The sequence below is a fragment of the Ammospiza caudacuta genome, chromosome 4, assembly GCF_027887145.1.
Source record: "Ammospiza caudacuta isolate bAmmCau1 chromosome 4, bAmmCau1.pri, whole genome shotgun sequence".
NCBI classification, from domain to species: Eukaryota; Metazoa; Chordata; class Aves; order Passeriformes; family Passerellidae; genus Ammospiza; species Ammospiza caudacuta.
Window position 1 is genome coordinate 3,585,908 of NC_080596.1, and position 21,865 is coordinate 3,607,772.

Consider the following 21,865-nt stretch of genomic DNA (forward strand, 5'->3'; position numbering starts at 1 on the left):
TGCAGGTTTTGAAAACAAGATCCCACAATATAAACAAACCTAAAATTTCTCAGAACACTGAAGCACTTTTCAGGCAAATAAGCCAATAAAAATCAGAGCAGTGTATGCCAAGAGAATTGAATAATGTGGTGTCTAAAATAGAAAAATTCCATACTTTATTGCATGGAGAGGAAAGAAAACAGATCTGAGACATTAGGAAAGATACTAATCGAGGAAAGCAGATGCATGAGAATCCAAACACACTACAATACAACATAGAAGCTCACAGAAGAGCAAGTTACCTCCCTGCTAATCACAGATATTGAATATTTTCAGTTACAATATTAAAATGAAATAAATTTCAGAGAACAGCAGTTATGTTATTGCCTGTAATAAAGAAATCTTGAGGAAACAGATTAAGGTTTAACATTTATTTTTAAGTTTTAAATAACCATTTCAGCATACTAAGCTCCTTCATTTGCTGTTTACATTATCATAGCACGGGGAAGAAGGAAATTAACATAGTGGTTAAATATAACCCAAATGATCTTATTTTTTTATTCTCATCTACATGCATCTGTGCTGTAATTAAAACTGTGGTTTGTAACTGAAGTGTAATCTAAATTCTAGTGAAATCATTCAGCACAGCATTGAAATTATGCTATTTGGGAGTATGCATACAAAAACACTAAAATAGACACAAATATTTTAAGGCATCTGTGGGATAAAATGTGGAAGTTTCAATTTTGGAAAATTCAGCCCTGCTTGAATTTCTGTCTGAACAACATGTGCATGTTAAGCACAGTGTTCCAGTGTTAAAATACTAAAATAAGAGGTTGCACTGGAATTAAAGACATGCATGAGCTGCAAGTTTAGAACATGATATCATGAAGCCTATGAAGTATACCTTCTGGATACCTTAACATCCTCAAGGCTATTGCACAATGAAGACATGGATGTATTAATTTTTCCTTTAGCTTAATGAGCCCTATGCAAATAAAAATCAGGTGCAGGTGGCAGTTTCATAGTATCACAGGAGGGAATCAGATCCCAAAACAGTCCCATTCCCTCACATTCCCCTTGTACTAGATACAAATTGGTAGAGCACCACTTCAGTAGAAAATGATTGAATAATCATGAAAGTACAGTATTTTAAATTATTGACATGATCTAAAAAATACTAAGCAGCTCCCAGCTTGGAAATCATTGTGACAGATTCAAATGAAGGATAAGGAAGAACTAAGTGTTTTACATATCTGCTTTTTAACTTGCATCATAATCTGTACTTAAGAGTCCACTTCAGTTAATGACATGCAATTGATAGGAAGTAATTTGCTCAAAAAGCAGCTTTTGAAGAGACAGCACCTTAAAAGATGAGTCTGAATGAACTACTAGTTATTAATAAAAACATTAGCACAGAGGTGGATTTTCTGTTGTTTTCTTGGGGTTTTTTTTGAAAGGGGTAGTTGTGGAAGTTTTGGGAGGGATTTAGGATCCAGTTAGTGGTTGCTGAAGTGCAGAAACAAGATTTATGAAGCAAAAGAAATTACAGAAGAGCCACTTATTTAAGTAATACACTATAATGAGGGATATCCATCTAGTCTACAAGGGAGAATCATGCAGTCTTGCTTGGCTTCAGGGTTCTCCTACATCTTCTCTTCCAGAACAGTGCTTTAACCACCACACGAAAGCACATTTTGGCATAAGCTTTCACACAAAAGAGACAGATTGATTTCCTAGTCTGATGGTTATTTTTGTTAATAGGCAGAAGCTCCACCTTTCATATCCTTTTCTTCTCTTCTCACATATTACCAGTATGTGTACTGGCAATAGAAATGAAACATTCTCTCACTTGGAGTAAAACATAATGAACCTAAAAAAATTTTAAAGTTTTACATTTTGCTTTCAGTGAAAAAAATTGCAGACATTTTGATTTTATAGGAACAAAGTTCTTGATTTGAAGTTTGGCCACTGAATTTAAGTATGTGTATAGTAAGTAATCTAAAATGAAAGCTCAGAATCCTTCATCATACTTTAATTAATTCAGTGTTTAGAAGATTACACAGCTGCATAAAAACACCATCGTATTTTCTTAGGGACAGCATAATTTAAACTAGACTAAGTCAAGTCTGAACAAAGCTACTTCTGATATTGTGTCATTCAGGAACTGGACAATTTGTTCTTTAATTACAGCACCAGAAGTGCTATGCAGTCAAATCATATACATAGCTACCCTGCAGAAGGATTAGAAGAAGCTGAAAAGATTAAGTAGGCAGGATAACATAACTCACACTGCATGGTTTGCTTTCTTCCTGTAAAGGCTGACCCACATAAAGAATCGCTGCATCAGCTGGTGCTCGGAGCTTTCAGGGAGCTTCTGCCACGGCACTGAGCTGCAGCAGCTCAGCCTCCAGCACCACACCAGCCTCAGCCCACACCCCACTGACACTTGGGGTGTACCAAATATTGCTACGATAGAAACGTCTTCAAAGGATTGCCTGAAACTGGAGATGCGAAGGGTTGACAAGAAACTAAAACTGTTCATTTGCTGTTTCCTGAAGTATACAAAAAACATTTGATGAGGTGGGGAGAGGGGAAGGAAGGAATTGTTGGTTTGCTGGGGGTTTTTGTATGTTACAGAATGACTTGTGACAAACAAGATTTGTTCCCGTAGTATAACTGAGCATTTTCTGACAATTTAAAAGAGAGGGCTTGAAAAGCCATTTGCAAAATCCTAAACCTGGGCAGGAAGCAAACAGCAGCATAACTGGGATAGTAGATTGCGAATATTTGCTTGCTCTATTATTTCATTCTCTGGTACAGAAGATATATACTACCAAGTCTTAAAGTAATACAAAACCAAGAACTAAGGACAACAGAAATAGCATGAAGTAGAAATTATTTCTGTGCATGGTGCTTATCTTCAATACAAAAATTACGTCAAGATTAACATCTAATATGCAGTAAATGGTCCTTCAGTGGACTCAAAACACATTTGATTACTTCAAGCTTTTACCATAATTATGTTTTTGTAGTTTATTAAGATAATCTTTTACTTATCACTCAGTTTCCAACAACAGACCGTAACTGCATTCTAGAAATGTCACAGAGGACTTCCTCGGAAAAAAAGCATTAGGCTTAGTGACAAATTTCATAAATGCTTTAATCTAGATGTTGTGCTTTAAAAATTCAGGTATGTAGAGCCAAAATTCCCAAAGTAAATAGCATCTACAGCTTCCCATTTGATTTTTCTTTGCAGATGCACATTTAGTACGTACATTTCACCATTTGAAGCACAACCAATATCAAGAAAACAGAAACATTTTCAAGGAAGCCTTTATGCATCTTCCATCTTACATGTTGCAGCATGTCCTGAACCTACCTGCAGGTAAGAGCGGTCAACTGTGCAGTCTCTTTAAGTGACTTCATTTACTCATAATAAGCACCTTGAATTGTACAAGGAGGTGGACAAGCACACATGCATTCATTTGAGCAAATGACCTCTGCACTTTAAGTTGGCGTAGGCTACTTTTCAGGTTTTGCCACAGGTAGCTTTATGGCCATACAAAGAAATAGAGACATTGATGCCTACAGCAAAAGTTGTAGCTGAGACAAAAGTAGCTGCTTTCATCCAACTTGACTAGAAGCACCTCTAGCATTGCCTAGCAGTGGGATGATTTTCAAGACACAGAAAAGTCGTACAAACTGTCAGTCTGAGAAGGCAGTTTATACACCTCCATTATTAAAGTTTAGCTAAAGGGCAACCACAACCTAGCAAGGAAAGATGAAGGCATCAGGTTTTGGGATCACAAAACTTGTGATGTCAATACTGATTACTTCTGATTTACCCAATGGTCATCATATCTGATACTCTTTTTTTTTTTCCTTTTTTTTTTCTTTTTTTAAAAATTATAGAATGGCCTGGGTTGAGAGGGACCTTTAAGATCACCCAGTTCCAACACCCCTGCTACAGGCAGGGACACCTTCTATTAGACCCAGTTGCACAGAGCCCCATCCAACCCGGCCTTAAACATTTCCAGGGATGGGGCAGCCAAAAATTCTCTGGACAAAGAGTCTATTCAAGTCTGTAAACTCTTTTAGGCCATACCATACTTAGAGCTTGTTGCTGTAATTCTGCTCAATGGAATCCCAATCCCAGGTGGACCATAAAACAAGGAGTTAAAAATATCTTCCAGGCTAGTGTAGAACTTCACAGTTTTCCAGAAGAATATTTATATAACAAGTAAAATCCAGACCTTCTAAAAAGAAAAAAACACTTCTCCCTAATCAACTGCAGGAGAGAAAAGAGAAATCTCAGTTTCCTTCTACAGAAGGAAATGGCAACATTTTTGCCTTTGTCTAGCTCTGCTACAACCAGCTAAGGATCTCCTCATCTCTGGGTCACACTGGAAGCAATTTTTGCATCTGGTTTGAGACAGAATTTGTTATGTCCTCCATCCTTCCCCATTATGTGGTTAAACCCGGTATTTACTGAAATGAAGCTTCACAGCACTGCTCTGCTTCCACCAGCACCATCCCTTCCCCTGTCTTCCCCTCTTCTGAGGAAAAGGAAACCTAGGATGGAGATGATTAGAACAGGTCAACTCAACCCAGATCCGGACCTCATATAGTCTCACCTAACTAGGGAGGTAAACCTTAAGAGGTGAAAATACCTGCTTTGAAACACTATCTAATCTTTGCTTTGATAATGCTTTGAAACACCGTCTATCTAATGGTAACACAGGTATCATTTCCAGGCTTCACAGGTAATTATTTTCACACCAACCAGCACAGATAGAAAGCAGCACTGCTCACCTTGGTACCCTAATGCACTCATGCAATTGCAGCAATGTTCTATTCATTTAGACACTCACTCACCTCAAACATACCAACAACTCCATGGATGTACATATATGTTTTTGTGCACTTCTCTTTAGTTACTCTAAAGAAAAGCTTGTTATCTTTCAGCATAAATTAGTAACTCACCCTTTTACCCTTTACAAGTGTACGTAGAGTCTTTGAAACAAATAGACATCGGAAGAAAAATAAGAGTCCTATTTTAGTCAACTCACAGTCAACCTAGAAAAGGCCCGAATTCCCTTCCTCTCTCAAATGACAGCTTTTCCATGCCTTTAATGGCTTTAAGCCTTTCCCCAAAGCATGCTATTCCTGTCATATTTTAGACCATCCAACAGTGTTCCAGGTGATAATGCAGATTTCTACAGTGACATACAGATGTGCCATTTTTTATGCTCAGATTTAAAGACACTATTTTACAATAGCAGAAGTTTTTCTAAGGTGACTTCAGTATGTTATTCTATACTAGGAAAAGCTGTTAATGTTAATGTAAAACATAGCAATATGTAGGAGTAATTCAATTTTTTTCTCTCCATGCATTACTTTACACTTTCCAACATTAATTTTGGTCTGTGATCATGATAGCCTGACATCTAGCTTAGCTAGAAAGCAGTGAGATTTTCTATTTTTGTCTGATCTTGAAAAAATACTTAAACCAGTTCATTACCTACAGATTTTGTTACCTGCTTTCCAAGACTAAAGGAAATAGGTCTTTTGGAAGCCTGTGACACATTACAATCACTTTGATACAGCAAAACCCGACTATTTATTCCTATTTGTTCCTTTCCTCCCTAGGAATTTTTGATCTATTTATTGCTCATCATGTGACAATTTAGGAGGGACTATAACTAACTTGACTCTCAAAAGCCTTTGATATGGTTATTTCTGGACCACTCTAAGAATTACAGAAGGTTTTTAGTAGCTATGCACAACTCATGAATAGAATTCTGAAACATATGAGAAGTTTGAACTTTCCTTATCTCACCTGCCACTAACAAAAAACATATCCTTGATAATCTCTATAAGGCTCAGGATCACTAATGACATTGTGATTTACTAAAACATGAGCTGAAATTCCAAGGAATAGCCAGTTACAGACCATAACATTTTCATACAGTCTCAGCCACCTCTCTTCAAAAGTTTCTTTTCTGTGGGTATGCAGGGATTATTTTTACAAATATGTCTATAAAATCCTATTTGCTCTAGTGATTGGATGTTTTTATTCATTTGGTTTTGCACTTCATCATTTGACCCTCTCTCTAAGCCTATCCTTGATGTGTAAGAGGACACACCTTGCACAGTCTGTTGGCGTAACTGGGACTTTCTACCTTAATTAGTTTTTGGCACCTTTCTCGTGCATGGCTCTGGCAGCCCACACGCTCTCCTAAATCACTCATTTAAGAAACAATATGCAGGAAATGAATAGATGTTATATTTAGAGCTGAAGTGCTGAGTAAAAGTGTTTTATTCTTTTTATCATTTAAATTAAACATGCCTGTTTAAATCCCTCAGTGACTTCCCATTCACCTCCCACAGTAATCAGAATCACATGCTTCTGAAGTGCAGGATTACAGATCAGTATCTCTTCTGTAACACACTCCTGCCTCAACCCCACTTCTCTCTCACCCCATCACCTCCTCCAAGAGTTTCTGATTCATTCCTTGGCTCCTGCTTAGACCATGCTGACATAGCCAAGCTACAAGCCTCTTCACCGCCTTTGCCCACAAGTCTCTTCCAAATAAGCAGAAACAAGTGGTTTCATAAACCTCAACCCACATTCTCCCTCCCACAAAAAAAAAAAAACAAACCAACAAAAAAAAAAAAAAAAAAAAAAAAAAAAAAAAAAAAAAAACCAACCGAAAAAACAAAACAAAAAAACAGAACACCCAAACATCTTCTGAAGGTACAGAGATTTTGAGACAGGGGAAATCTGTGATTCAGTCCACAAGACAACAATCTCTCTCTGGAAAAAGCACGACTCTCTGCCTCCTACACACACTGGCACTTGATAGTCCAAGACAGTCTTTTACAGTCTTGGGACAATTTCAATTCACTCCTCATACCTTTTGATCCACATTTTAGATTAATTTTCTTTCTGGTGCTCATTCCTAGTTCTGTTTCTCCCTTATGTACTTCTCTCTGGCAACCAAAGCCAGTGTACAACAGCTCAAATGTCCATTCAGGTTCATCTTTTCATTCTTACAAGGCTCATACCCTTCTGCCTACTCAATTTGCTTTATGAAAAAAGTTCTTGGATCCCCATTCAGATGGCAAAAAAAAAAATTAAAAAGCATCATTTGGAGGACAGAGAGAAATAGCAGTAAGATATCTGCAGAAGGGAAAGAAAAAAAAGGCAGGAACATAAAAATGTGAATACCTCAGGAGAGAGTATTTGCCATATCTGTGCAACATCTGCTTCTCCTGGTTCTGGTGGTCCTGCCACCATTTTTCCCTCTGCCTTGACCACAGCTACGGCTGTATAGACACAGCAATTGCTTTCTCTGCAGACCCCTTTTGCTACTTACCTCGTTATCTTCACTAACTTCTACAACCCAGGGGAGGACATGCGAAAGAATTTATCCCTAAATGAAGTATGAATTGTATTTATTCAGTTTGTCTTGACAATACAAAAGATATTGAAGAGACAAGTGCAAGAGACTCTTTAGGAAGACAGCCCAGCTCGAGAGAGAACAGAGGCAGCAGGTGAGTGTTTCTGCCTGCACAGACCTGTGGGGTTGGCAGTGTGCACTGTACACATGGGATTGAGCACGCACCTACTGCAAAGGCATGCTCAGCCTCACTGCCAGCCTGGAGCTTGCAGATACAGAGCTGCAGCCACCTAGTTGTTATCAGGCTGCCAGCTTCAGCAACCCTTAATGCTTTCCTCACACTGAGCACACAGTGTGATTTCCTCCTGTCACATACCACCAAGCAAGCCAGATCAGAAACGGAAATCCTTTAAGAGAGCATCAAACATCTATCAAATAAGCGTGAGGCTTTGGAACACAACTTCAGCCACATCAAAAACCCAGTTCCTCAGTTAAAAACAAACATGGGGGAGTGACAATATAGCAACTGCAGCGATTCTGCAGTGCACAGAATAATAATGTGCCCCCAAAACCAGGCAGTTCTACTTTGCACATATATAATAGCTAAAATCACAAAAGATATGCTATGAAAAAAATAGAGAAAAACACAATTTAAATGCATTTAAAAATTGTCAGAGAACAAAATATTAAATTTTCCAGCAAAGCTGTTTACTTGGTATTTTGGTCAGCAGCTCTTAGGTGAAGCTTATTCATTTAAAGTGCAAATTAATGAAGCTTATATTTGTAATAAAATAGGCTTGTAAAGAGATCACGCTCCTCTTTTGCCTTCCCTCCTACACTCATTCTCCTGACAAGCAGGCACATATAAGCAAATGAAGAATGCCAACTAGGATTATTTCACTGGAAAAAATGAGATAATTTACTGTTGCCTGACGTGTCTTACAATGCATATAAATTCAAGGAGTGTGCCACTGTCTCTCCTCCAGCTATGCCACATATTAGTTGTGCCCTCATATTATTAAAATCCTCAAAGCTGTTGTCATAAATACAAAAACAGGTCAAAAGGAGACAACCAGATGGTTGCTTGAAGCCTTAAGTATAAAATACATACAATAGCAAAACTCAGTGGTAGTCTTTCAGCACACAACCAAAGAGCACACTATAAGGCTGTTTAGTCCAGCATTAAGTTCTTGCCCAGTAAGACCTAAACATGTTTCTATGAATAGGGTTTGCAATGAAACTCATGTCAGCTTGGATTTAAGAACCTCTCTGTAGTGTCAGCAAGCCCCTAATATTATTAGAACTGTACTGTCATAAAAGAATAAAAGTGAAGGTTTGGATTACCACGTAGTTTCAACACACATCAGAATTTAAAAACATCAGCTAATCCTGTTTTAATCATAAACTCATTAGGATGAGCCAGTTTCATAAAGTATTTTAACCTGAATAACTCTGAATACAACTTCAGACTTTGCCAAAGATTTCATAATTTAGTATCTATGCCACAGCAGCCAAAGTGGAGATGAGCAGAAAGGCCAAAGGCTTGTTTATTTTTAAGGCTCTATAAGATGATCCAATAAAGAACTCTATCTCCTCCTAAAGCTTTAATAATATCTGTGTCAGGGAAATATGACCAACAACCATCAAATAGTTCTTGACACTCTAATAGCTCGATTACATAAAACATACTTTGAAAAAGAAAATATTTTCAAGAACTTGTGCAGTTGCTCGAAACCTCTTAAGAAAGAAAGAAGCGAGTTTATGGACAGAACAATTTCGGTTTTCATGAAGGCAAAGCAAAAAGTGATGGTAAAATGAAATATGATGGTGGAAATATGGTGTTTTCAAGAGTAATCTGAGTCTGGAAAAAGCCAGGGTATGGAAGAAAAGAGAACCAAAGCCCATGACAAATACTTTCATTATCTCAGAAACAAGCAGGATTGTAACCTGTCACCTCAGGGCTCAATAATTAGCACCTTACTCATGATATATTGAAGGCAGGAAGCCAAATCTGTCCAAAATTTTATAGGAGATTATTTGGGAATCAGAATTCAGTATCAGCTCAGAAAAATAAAACTATATGAACAGCTTAAAAGACAGCTGTACAGTTTTAATGAAGATTTGGCCTACCAGTCTGTCTAAAAGAACATGTGCTGCACTGGGATATTTTGCTGAGAGTTGCTGGCAAGTTAAATTTAAGTCACAGGAAACAAATTCACAGATTTCACCTTTAAAGATGCTATCAACAAACTTTATTGTAAAGTCAAAGCTATTTTCATTTTTTGAAAGAATCTACCGTGGCTATTGACAGGGAAATCAGTGCAAAGATTTCCAATGACACCATACACTTTTTTAGGAGCAGTAAAAGAAACAACTTACACTCATTTACTTCAAAAAATTATCTCTAGAAAGAAAAAAAAAAAAAAAAACCACCACAACAAAATATCGCTGTTAACTTCAACAGGATTGGCATTATCTGACCTAACTGCATTCTTCTTTAGAAGCATGCAGACTTTAGCAATAAATCAGCTCAGAAGAACACTCCCATGGTCCAATACCCTGTGTCCAGCCCCTAAGATGTAAGCAGCCATGTACTGCAGGAAAGACTTTGGAAGCTAAACCAAGATGGAGTGACTGTCTAGGGACTGTGGAGATGCAAGAGGAAATCTGTACAAAGAACAGATTTGTCCAGTGGGGACAGGACAGGGACAGCCACAATGACAACCAACTAGCTTAAAACATGCCTCAAAATTCTATTCAATTAATAAATACTATAGGGATGATTTTTTTAATGCTTTATCGGGAAAGTGTGGTTAGTAAATAGAGGCAAATGCAAGCAAATAAAAGGCCTTTATGAAATCAGACAGCAAACTTCAGAGATGCCAACCTCATTAGCCTGTGGTACAGCAGCAACAGTTTTAGTAAGTTACTTGCATCTGTGAGAATGCTGTGTCTGCTTCTAGCTAGAAAAACTGCCATCATGACCCATGCTGTCATCACCAAACTGCACTGTCTATAACATCATCTCTATTTGAAATTGCTGCTAATTTAGAAAAAACTCTTCTTTAGGAGCCCTGCATTTCAGTAGAGTGCACAACTGGAGATGTACAGGACCTGTACTTAATAGTGGTCTCTTGGTGACATGCAAGGTGTTAATCATGACCAGTAGGGATGTAATTGCCTAGATACAGCCTGCCAGCACCTACTCTTCTCAAGATATACTTCTGTTTAACCTGTTTCACTTTCCCTGATTATCAAAAGCTTTTTAAGGAAGAGGTGGCTAGAGGCACATCTGTCAATGCATCAAGATCAGACATTCCCTTCCTGCCCCTTTTAGGTTTCTAAGTGTGGCATTTTTTTCCACACATCTATTTCTTAGCTTCTCTGAAGGAAAATAGCCAATTCCCATAGAAGCAATTTCAGCATTACCTTCTCTCAAACCAGTTTCTTACATAAAATATGTATTTTACATTTGAAACAGAACCTACTGCATTATAAGATTCAGTGAAAGCTTCACAGGATTCAGTTCAGTTGAATAAATATTTCTTTTATCTCTTCCACCCACTTCCACAGCAGCAGGAACACTTCCAGGACACAGAATGCATGTCTCTGTTCAAGCACTGAATTCAACTCCCTCCTCTTACAACGCCTAATCACACATTTGTAAAGAACCTTTGCAAAGTCAGCCTTGGATTCTAAAAAGGAAAAATCTACCCCAATTAACACAGAAAACTTCCAATATTCATAAAGAAAATATATCCCTTTGGATAGATCCCTTTGAAAGGGAGGGACATCTTTTGATCCAATAAGGGAAAAGAGGAGTTCTGTAGTGTTTGAAGGTATACTTTATTGGCAGGCTCACAAACTCCTGAAAAACATTCCAAGTTAGATATCTAAAGTGAAAAGTGAAACTAGTTCCAAAACACATGCTTTATGCTCTTCACACATCACAGTATATGAGTTAACTCATATAAAGACAGTTTAGTCACCTGTTCATATACACAAAACACCTTTTTTTCAAGGATAAAGCTTGAAAAGTACCACAATGTTACTGGGAGCATTTTGACTCTCAGCTGAGATACTAAGTTAGTATCTTAAGATTACCAGAATATAAACTCTATTAATTTGATCATGTATGTGCTCAAAGACTGTGGCAAATATTAAGTAAAGAGATCAGTCTTATAAACTGGCTTTTATTAAGCCATTCTGCATTTTCCTCTAAAAGCACACACAACTAGCTGCTGTTTGTTCAGTTGATGTGAACTCTCTTTTTAATTAAACTCCTGTGAACTGGTGTACCTGACTCTTAATAGAAAGGGTACTGAAGGAAAGAATCTGAGACAATCACGAGACACAGATGTGGGGAAAAAGAACAACTCCATTACTAAATCTGACATTCTGGTAATACAAGTTTCAGAACAAACTTGTAGCCCCAAACAGATTATTTCACATCCTACCCCCATAAAACTGCATGAAGTTCATCATAAGCACACCAATTCAAAGTACAATACAACAGTTTATTCTGAATATTTTTATCTGATTTTATTCTAATGCTTAGCAGAAGAGCAAATAAGGAATGTTTCATGCTGCACAGAATTTTATTTTTGTCTTTAAATTAGTATCCAGTGAACATTAGGCACGGTAAACGCAGATCTTATGCATGAACTTCATCTTATTGATCATACATAGTTCTACTACATTTTTATTAATAATAATAATAGATATATAATAATAGATAGATATAAATTAATATCTACTCCTTGCTGATTTGTTGGGGGCTTTTGTCCTCCTCAACAAATACCAGTCTGTACTGTTCATTATTTTGCATTCTATTTTGTGCAATGCTCTCTTCTACATTTTTCTTTCAGTTTTAAAATGACTTGTACACATCTTGCTTCTCTCCTGCCCTTCCACCCCAAAACCAGATATAATTTTACAAGATTTTCAGTCATATTTTTTTCTATTATTGGTGAATTTTAAAATATAATTAAACATTTACCAAAATGAAAATAGTTAATTTCTTTACTTTTTTTGTATTAAAAGCAATTTTAACATTTGATTATACTCTGGAAACAGACTTGCAAATTGGCATCTCTTCCTAACAGGAAATTCCTGGTGTGAACCTGAAGTCTTGCCCACTAAACTTACCGAAAGAACTTACCCTACTACTATTAAATCAGATAATGACTTCCACTGGTTGCAGTTTTGGTTCATTAGAAATATTATGCTAATAAACATAAATGTTTAAAACAACAAATCCCTCAAAATGGCCAGAATTTCTTTCTCCCACTGTATGACTACTTTGATGTTCTCATTCTTACTCTCTCTACCATCACAAATATATAATGACTACTAGAATCAATGTCTTGTTATCAGAAAATCAATGACATAAAGAATCAAACACTGTATTTTTATTCATAAGATAACAGTTTCACTCTCGTCTGTAGTAACAAGGCCTTAATGGACCAATTTTCCCAATGCATGTTAAATATGTAGATATAGGTAAAATAGAAAGAGCAAGAAGAATGGTAAAAGATTTAGAAACTACTGTCTCCAAAGAACAGTCTATGATGTTTAGTCTAAAGAAAAAAATTAAAGTATAGGAATAAGAACAGTCATTCAGTACATGAGATTACTGCAGCAAAACAGCAACATGCTGCTTTACAAGATGACAGAAAGAAGTACTATTAATCTAATACAGACCAGGAACATTTAAGTCAGGTACTACCTACCTTTTGAACTAGGAAAACTATTAAATCAACTGGAATAAACCACCTAAGGATTATTATCCAGTTTCCATTGTTAGATTGAATATGTTCTGCCAAGTCTCGATACATTCAGTCACTGTTTCACTTCACAGAGCTCAGCAGCAATTACCTTTTATGCTATTCCCTGTAACATCACATTCCTTCTTTGTGCTCCTTTAACATGCCCTCAGTCCAACTTATGGCATGACCCAATGCTTGTGGGTCATGCCACAAATATAATTCAGAAGCTGACCATCTTAAAAAGAACACATCTGTTTTCTTAAACTTCTCTAGGTTTTGGTGGGAGGCACAGGCTCATTTTCAACCTTAAGAATTTTTCAGGGTTTCAACAACCCTGCAACACTGATCAGCTAGAGGTGATTATATGTAGCAAGAATAGTCAAAGCCCATATTACCAAACATGGTAGTGTAGAATGTCTACCTTAGTAAATAGCTGGGACAACATTAGGATCTTCTTTTTTGAGGATTTCTTGGGGAAATCAGCTGCTTTTTTGGACCTTGTTTTGACAGCATCTTGAATCAAATCTGCTGTCAACTCTTATGCCCACACCCAATGACACCATACAAATAGAAGCATCTCTGTTGTACTTTTTATGGCAATCTGCGTGAACAGTAAGAGTTACAAAGAAAAAATGCATACATATTAGTGTTCATAACATGCTTATTACTATGCAAACATTGTCCTTGAATAATTTCAAAAAATCAGAAGAAAAAATTATACTTCTTGTATGACCCCATTAAAGATTCTGGACTTCATGTTTGTTGTACCTAACAAAAATTTTAAAAGGAAAAAATACACCAGGATAGAGTTATACAATTGTAAAAATACAATTCTATTGTGATTTTGTCTTCTATCTCTCATGCACTCACCTTGTCCAAAAGCAAGACAGCAGTAGCAGCAAAGTGAAACTACCTGTAATGCTTGACCCAGGCTGCAGAGAAACATCTACTTCCAACACTGGTGTCTGTTCCTACACTTTAATACAGTAATCCCATTTGGGATTCTTGCTTTCACCAATTGGGTGAAAACAACTGACAGGGCTGTGATCCACGTTAAGGATAACCCAAAAGTCCCCCAAAAACCCATGTGGGGTGGAAGTGGAGACACAGAGTGTTATGCTGTCACATGTTTTTTTGAGTTCAGTGATCTGCTTTATAAAACAGTCCAGCAAATAGTTGTATAAGCACAATTAAAGGAACAGAGACCTGTAGCAGGGAATCGAAAGGAACCAAATCACCTAACTTGTGTTTATTCAAATCACATCCTACTCAGCCTGTATCAGGCTGGCCTCTAAAGCCCATAACAAATCCACAGCCCACCAACAACTGCAGGAATTTCTCCTCCAATATATTTGTGCTCAGGAGAGGCCCGAGGTGCACAGCTGACTAAAAGGGGGATGCAGTGCATTCACATAGTGTGGGAGAGTTACTCACGCATGAGCTCCTTATAGTAACCAACTCTCCCACATTGTGCACTGCATGTAGTTAATACCTATATGGATATCAAAAAAAATTGATATGGAAAAAAGTTGATTTGCCTTCTGAAAACATTAACTCGGATATTCTCTTCTTAAAATATGAAGAATGAGATATTGCACTAAGTCTGACATTTAATTTCATTCCTTAAAAAAAAAAAAAGGGAAAAGCAAAGAGTTAAGAATGCAGAAAAATATGACTTGATATGTAAATACAGCAGAAACACTGGTATGGCATTATGCAAAGTTAGTGCCACTAGAGATGAATTATAAAATAACTTGTTCCAAATGAAGGACAAACACTAAAAGAATGTACACATTCATATACCAGCTGTCTCATTGTTGCAGGCTGGGGGGAACCTATTGAACCAAGAACTGAAGAAAAGAACAAATGTTCTTTTGTGTTTAACTAATGTAGCGATAACAGCCAGTGATGAGGGCCTCCCGTGCTGACAGTTTACGGGTAAATGAATGCGGTTTTCTCCTCAATCACAGACTTACACCTTATTTGTCTACTCCACACCTGCTCAAAAACATACATAAGTTAGAACAGGACAGCGGGGAGGAAAAATGAACAGCTCTCACCGACAAGCTGCAAAGGCACAGTCAGGAAGCACTCTCCTGTCCACATCTAGATCAAGTAAGATACTAAGGAAAGAAGCTCAGAGTTAACCTGCCCCTTGAGAAAGGCCAATGAGCTGGGCTATGATTATGTATTCCTTCATAATTAGTTTTCATAAATATACAATGCAGCTATTTTAGTACCAAGAGCTACTTAGCAATTCTACATTACTTAAACATGAAGCTTGCACACCCTCTTCAAACATTGTATCACGTATTAGAAATTAATTCAATACCTATTTTTACTATGTATAACCTGGAGAGATGGAATAATACACTTGAAATCCCATCAAGGGTATCAGAATAAGAATCATAAGGAGCTAACTAGAAGCTGATGCTCCAGTTCAACACATTAATCCAAACATAAAATTGCATCTTAGGTTTTCACACTTCTGTATTCCTACAAAATAGATTCCTAACTACCAAAATTTCACAATGTATTCTAGGTCATATAGACAAGAAATTGAGAGCTAGAATTAATCTCAATAGCATGCAACACGCTTATGGAGAGAACACATTTTTAACTAAGGCCTGACAATCTGCACTAGGTTTCTAGGTTTTCAGAAAGTCACAGCAACAATTTCCCCATCTTGGCTTTCAAGCATAAGGAAAAGAATTTGCATCAGCATGTTTATTTTTATCCACAGCGTTTATTTCTGCTGTAATGCAAATAAACTCTACATATCTAGTAATAATAATGTAAAAAGGATGAAAGTGACAGAGTAAGTTTACATACAATACAGTCATATTACAAGTGTATTCACCATCAACAATAAAGTGTAACTATATTGGAAAAAAATCAAAACCCCACTTAAAAGTCTGACTTTCTTCTCAGTACTCAAGCAACCACAAACTTGTAATATCACTCACCAAGCCATATTATTTATACTAACATCCCCAGCATCATCAGATATCTATCTTTAGACAGATAACATGAAGCCATGAAAATTAAAGCCCGATCACACTCATAAGCGTTAAACCCATGGATTTCTGGCCTACAAAGACTTCTGTATGAGGAAGAAATGTAATGCTTTTCCTTCCTTCTATTAACATGGAAGAGTCAAGCATTGCCAAGGACAGGTGATAATGCCTCCTCCTAGACAGCACCTACAGCAAAAATACAGTAGCACACCTGTTGTCTCCTCCAATATTATGAATCAAATGTACAAGATTAGGGCCATCAAGCTCTGTCAGCAAGACAGAATATTCTGCTTTAAGGATGAAAGGCCAGAATGATCAAGCAGCAAAAGGTTTGTTAGGGAATCTCTGACAGCTCTGGATTTGCTCAAGGTCTTCCACAGCAGAGATTTGGGCAACCACCAGATTGGTAAAATACAACAGAATTTCAGCCCTTTTTTTTCACTGTGTACATTCATCATCAGGCCAGAACAATTCCTTAAAAAGGAAGATTCTTAAGAAACAAGTCATTAAGAAAGACAAGAAATTAGTCTTGCAGAATTAAACGACTTATGACCTAAGATATGGAAGTCTTAGTAGCAAGATATTTTGTTGGCAGCATTTCTCATTTCAGGAAGTATTCAGTCAAGCATGGCTAAAACAAGCAGTGTCCCCACTGGATTCAGCAGCCAATATAATTGCTATTAATTTCAGCCTAATGTCCAGTAAAAGCAATTAATTTCAGAATACATAATTGCAACAGAAGTTTTCAATGACAAACACAGAAACATGGTTTTTCACTCTGCTAAAGCAGCAAAATAACTGCTAATAACCAGTTATTTGGCATTGGGCAAGAATAGAAAGAAGAGCATAGCAGTACAAGGAAAACATGAGAATTAAATATATCATCCCTTATGCAACTAGTTTTAAACTTATTAAATGTCTAGAAAAAATCTCAAAAGATACTGGAAGGAAAATCTACTCTGTCCATCTTAAGTCCACCTCCATTTAGAAAATATTAAATGCAGGAGGCTATGTTTTCTAAGCTAGTATTTGTTTTTTTCTAATTTCTTCAGGTACAGCCAATTGGAAAAACTTATTACCTCTGTGTGGGATGGACAAAACCTTCATGATAGATATAAGCTGATTTAATTTAAAAAAAAATCAGTAGCTAAACATTTCTGCACAGCTGGTCACTAGCAAGTTACAGAGATTGAACAGGGAAAAGTACTTTATTGTGCAGGCTAACAGTGAAAAAAATAAACAGGACAGCTTAATTGGAAAACACGGTTTCACATTAAGGAATAAATCTACTTTGCTTATGTAAATTTCACTTAAATATTAGAGAAGAGGTGGTACAGAGGTGGCTGACAGCATTAATTTTAGGCAGAGTAGACCATCTATTTTATTGCATTACATAAAGTTTGGTTGCAAAGACCACTAAAGTCAACTAATTCTTAATTTACTTGAATTGTCTTTGAATTTGAGCCAGAATTTAAACAGCATGACTACTTACTATGTAAGCACTAGGTCTGAAAATATTCCAGTTTACAGATGAGATTTCCCATGTTGGAGTTGAACTACAATGACAAAATAAATGACTCTGCACATTGCATCTCATTTGTTGCAGAAAATATTCTCGCTCTTACCTGCACATTTTCTTCTGTAACTTGAATTTCAGCAGTGTAAATATAATCAATAAGCATCCTTAGAGTCCAGCCATCAACTTCCTTTATTCGAACTTTTTTTGCTCGGCTTTCACTCATCTCACCTACAAACACAGTTTATTAATCAAGTAAATAAGATAGAAATACAGCATGAATGTAGAAGTTTAACAGCAACAGAAATTTTGTGTATGAACAGTTGTGATAGTAGAAAAACTTCAACACTAATCATTTAATTTCTTCCTTTCCTTCCTTCCTCCAATGAGGAAGGAAGGTTTTGTTGTCATCATGCAAATGCTACCTGGGTTAATACTTTTAGGGCAGTTGACCTATTTTTTCCAGTGTAAAGTATCAGGAAAATATTGTTATCAGACCTAAATATGACACTTCAAATGCATACAAAAACATTTTGCTGGGAAAGCAAGATATTAAAATACTCTAGCTTTATTAACTTCTTAACTGAAGGAGCATACCAAACACAGTCCAGAGTAAATTTATTTAAATAAGAAAAGTTATATCCCCACAGAAGAATTAACATACATATTTCTTTCCTTGCCTACTTATTATTCCCTTGGTGATTTCACCTCTTTTGCAGCTCCAATTTAACAGCTCAAGCTAAGATAAAATGGTAAGCAAGGGAAAACTTGTTGGATCTCATTTTGTGGAGGCTGACATGTTGGCCATATGCCACAACCCATCTTCATAGAAAGGCCTGCAAAATATCTTCCACCTTCTAAAATATGATGTTTCTCAAAGTGCAATATTTTCTTTATGGCTGAAATAATGATCCAAATATATATTTTGAAGTAATGACTATAATCTTCTATATGACTTCCAGATCAGGTAATCTCAGATCTTTAAACCTTCTTGCACTGACTTTCACTGAGAAACAAAACATGAACTACAAAAGTGATGTTGGAAGATATATAAAATTTCACTTTGGAAGAGTATATCCCAATCTCTGAATATATGAGTTTCTTATTCTTCTATATAGGATATAATTTCTTTCCCTTGGGCATAGACATCTAGAGATAAGGGTATTGGTGATATAATAAATTTAATGTATTCAACAAGAAAAGCAGATAGGATGGAGAAGTGAACAAAAACATGCTAACCATGGCTGATTTTTTTTTATGAAGTCATACACATTTTCATTGCTTGTTACCTTCTGGTCTCCAGGGTTAGTGTCAAACAATGCATTTTACCCAGTGCTTTCAGCAAAGAGCTCATCACTGACAAATCTGTCACCACTATTCATGGTACCATACCTTTTTTTGAGCTGAAGAGTAAAGAATGGCATTGCAAATCAACACTTTAAGTGGCAGGAAGTTCAAAAGACATAAAAACCAGCAAAATCCAGCTCCCACAGAACTATCTCCTTTCACCTGCACTTCTGAAACATTCCCCTACATATCTGAAGGATGACTGCAGAACCCTGCAGGGCCCTGTATTCCAAGTTCCTGCTTCTAGTTTGACACAGATTAAACCTATTGATCTTCAGAGCATGTAAGCTGCAACTTATTTATTATGCAAGCTGCTGTGGAGGTGGTCCTCTGGGAAAATTGTGTGTGTGGGAGAGCAGATTTTGATATTCTGCAAGCACATTAGATTTGTTTTCAGATTTTGTGTCAAGGCTTTTAGAGTCATGGATAGGCACCTTCTCTATTTAAAAACCAGGCCCAGAATATAAAAATAAAAAACCCTGAACAAGAAAAAGAAAACCAAACCAAACCAAAACCCCCCACATCCAATCAACAACAACAAAAAAACATCCAACCAAAATAATCCCAAAAATACTTGCTTCCAACTTTCATGTGAACCACATGTGCAATCCTACTACAATTCTAGATCAACCCATACCTGTTTGCTAGATCATATAGAGGAAACCAGAGATGCACTCAGCAGGCAGGCTCAGTCTAGAATTCAACCTGCTGAAGAACTCAGTTTATGACTGGGAAGCAGCACCACCATGACTCCACAGAGTTCTTAGTGACAGGAAAGAATATCATGAACTGAAAGAAAGCACTGAGCTGATCCAACCTCCCAAGCAGCAGCAGCAAAGCAACAGCTGAGTTGAAGATACTAAGGGGCTACAAAGATACAAAGGGGCTATCTAAAAAGCTTACATGGTTCCTCACAAAGTAATGCAAAGAAGGCCTTTTTCTTCTTTTTTATTTTTTTTTACCCAAGAATTTTAGAAACGGAGAATGGAAGTGAAGAGAGCAGGTAAATCCCTAAGGATAACTGCCATCGCCACCCTTATCTGAAGTCAGCCCCTATAGCCACTGAAGAGTCCCTTCTCTGATGCTTTATATTCAATTCCTCTAAACATTTAAGTAGATTTAAATTATATTTCTAAATAATTCCACTGTATAAGACAAAAGAAGTATTCCTATTAACATAGATTAAATAGCAGGGACTCTCTTCCCCATCTCCTCATGGGATAATTGTTACTAACTTACTACATTTTGTAACTTTAAAAGACAGTAAATTTTTCTTTCCTGATAATTATTAGGGCTACCATTACAGGTACAAATGAGGAAAAGGAAAAAAAAAAAACTAACAGGCAGAGAGTTTGAACCCAGTTAATGCCATATCCCAGCCTGCACTGCAGTAATATTTAATGACTCAGAGAATGATGGAATCAACCTGCAAACACATGTTTAAATATAAGCTTCTAATTTCTATTCAAGAAGTAACCCTAAAGATAAGAGTGCAATTTTTACCACTGTCTTTTCAGTCAGTGTTTTATTCTGGATAGAAGATACTTCTCCCTTTGGTTGTGGCTGGTTAAGGGATCAAATTTGCTTATTTGAACTTGCAGATTACTGAATGAGAATAAAAATCCACCTAGGAAGTGTGGATTCCAGGCTTCATGGAGAGAACAATCACAATGAAATTCAAGAATTTTTGTGTGGGGAATGGCTGAAATGCACCAACACCACAGCTGGGCCATGCTGTAAGCAACATATAAGCCTAGTAAAAAATCTGCTGATAACTCTTAAAGCCACAGCTGAATTCTATTTAAGCTCCCACCTATTTGGTTCACCAACTACACAAACCTCACCACAGATATATTAGTTAAACACTTCACACCCATTACTCAAGTGAGTGCTCCCACCTCCTGCACCACTGGGGCTAAAGAAAGCCTACATTTGAAAACATAAAACAAGTTAAAAATCTTAAAAGGGAAGATTTTAGTAATTCCATCTGGAGAGCAGCCACAGACACTGCTGCACTGGCACTCTGAATGGGTAATAAACTTCTTCACAGAAAGGGCAGTCAGGGCAAGCAGAAACGTCTTAATCACAGAAGATATAATAAAAAGCTATATGCTGAGCAAAGAGTATTTGCAATGTGATAGTCAACAACAGCTAGTCTTTAATACAGAACTAACATAAGAGGCTTGCATTTCTCTGCTACTAAGGTGATAAAAAGGAACTGTAGAAGCAGCCTTTTTTATTCTAATTTTATAGACAGCAGTAAAAATGAAGAAAGAATTTATCAGTCACCCACAATGTTTGCCTCAACCACAAATGCAAACTTAAAGAACTGCTTGAGGAAGAGATATTTAATTTTACAAGCAATTTTAAAGCATTCTTGTAGAAGTTACTCCACTTCTGGCCTTGAATATGTCAAAATATTTGCCTATAAAATCAAGAATGCTCAGCTGCTTCACTAGAACACAAGAGAATTTCAAATTTCATCCATCTTGTTGCAAACAATTAAAATTATTAAAACACCAATCTGTTTGCATATGGGCAGGCCAAGAGTCACATTTCTACCTCCATCTGAGCTGGTGGTCAGAAGCAATGGATTACAGAGAAGTCTTTTCATTTCAGACAGTTGACATTAACTACAAAGCTGGCACAAGATTTCAGGATGAACAGACAAAACCTCAGAAGGTAATTTTAACATGCATTTAGTAGCATTCTTACTTTGGCATGGAATTTCACATTATTTCAATGTGATTTGTAACCATGATGGAATTAAGCCCACAGCACAGGAATTTCAGCTGGAGGCTCCTATGAACCTGAACCTATCTTAGCCTTGCA

The 21,865-nt window shown here is 36.8% G+C and overlaps 1 protein-coding gene across 3 annotated transcripts in view; it reads right to left on the minus strand.

Moving 5' to 3' along the window:
* KLHL2 (kelch like family member 2) overlaps nucleotides 1-21,865 on the minus strand; it is a 54,124-nt gene that overhangs the window by 24,195 nt on the left and 8,064 nt on the right. For all 3 annotated transcript variants that reach the window (XR_009274649.1, XM_058803452.1, XM_058803453.1), the window contains one exon: nucleotides 17,796-17,917. Coding sequence is in view for 2 of the 3 variants with exons in the window: in XM_058803452.1 (XP_058659435.1) it covers nucleotides 17,796-17,917 (122 nt within the window). In the remaining variant the exon portion in view is untranslated. The remainder of the gene's footprint in view (nucleotides 1-17,795; nucleotides 17,918-21,865) is intronic.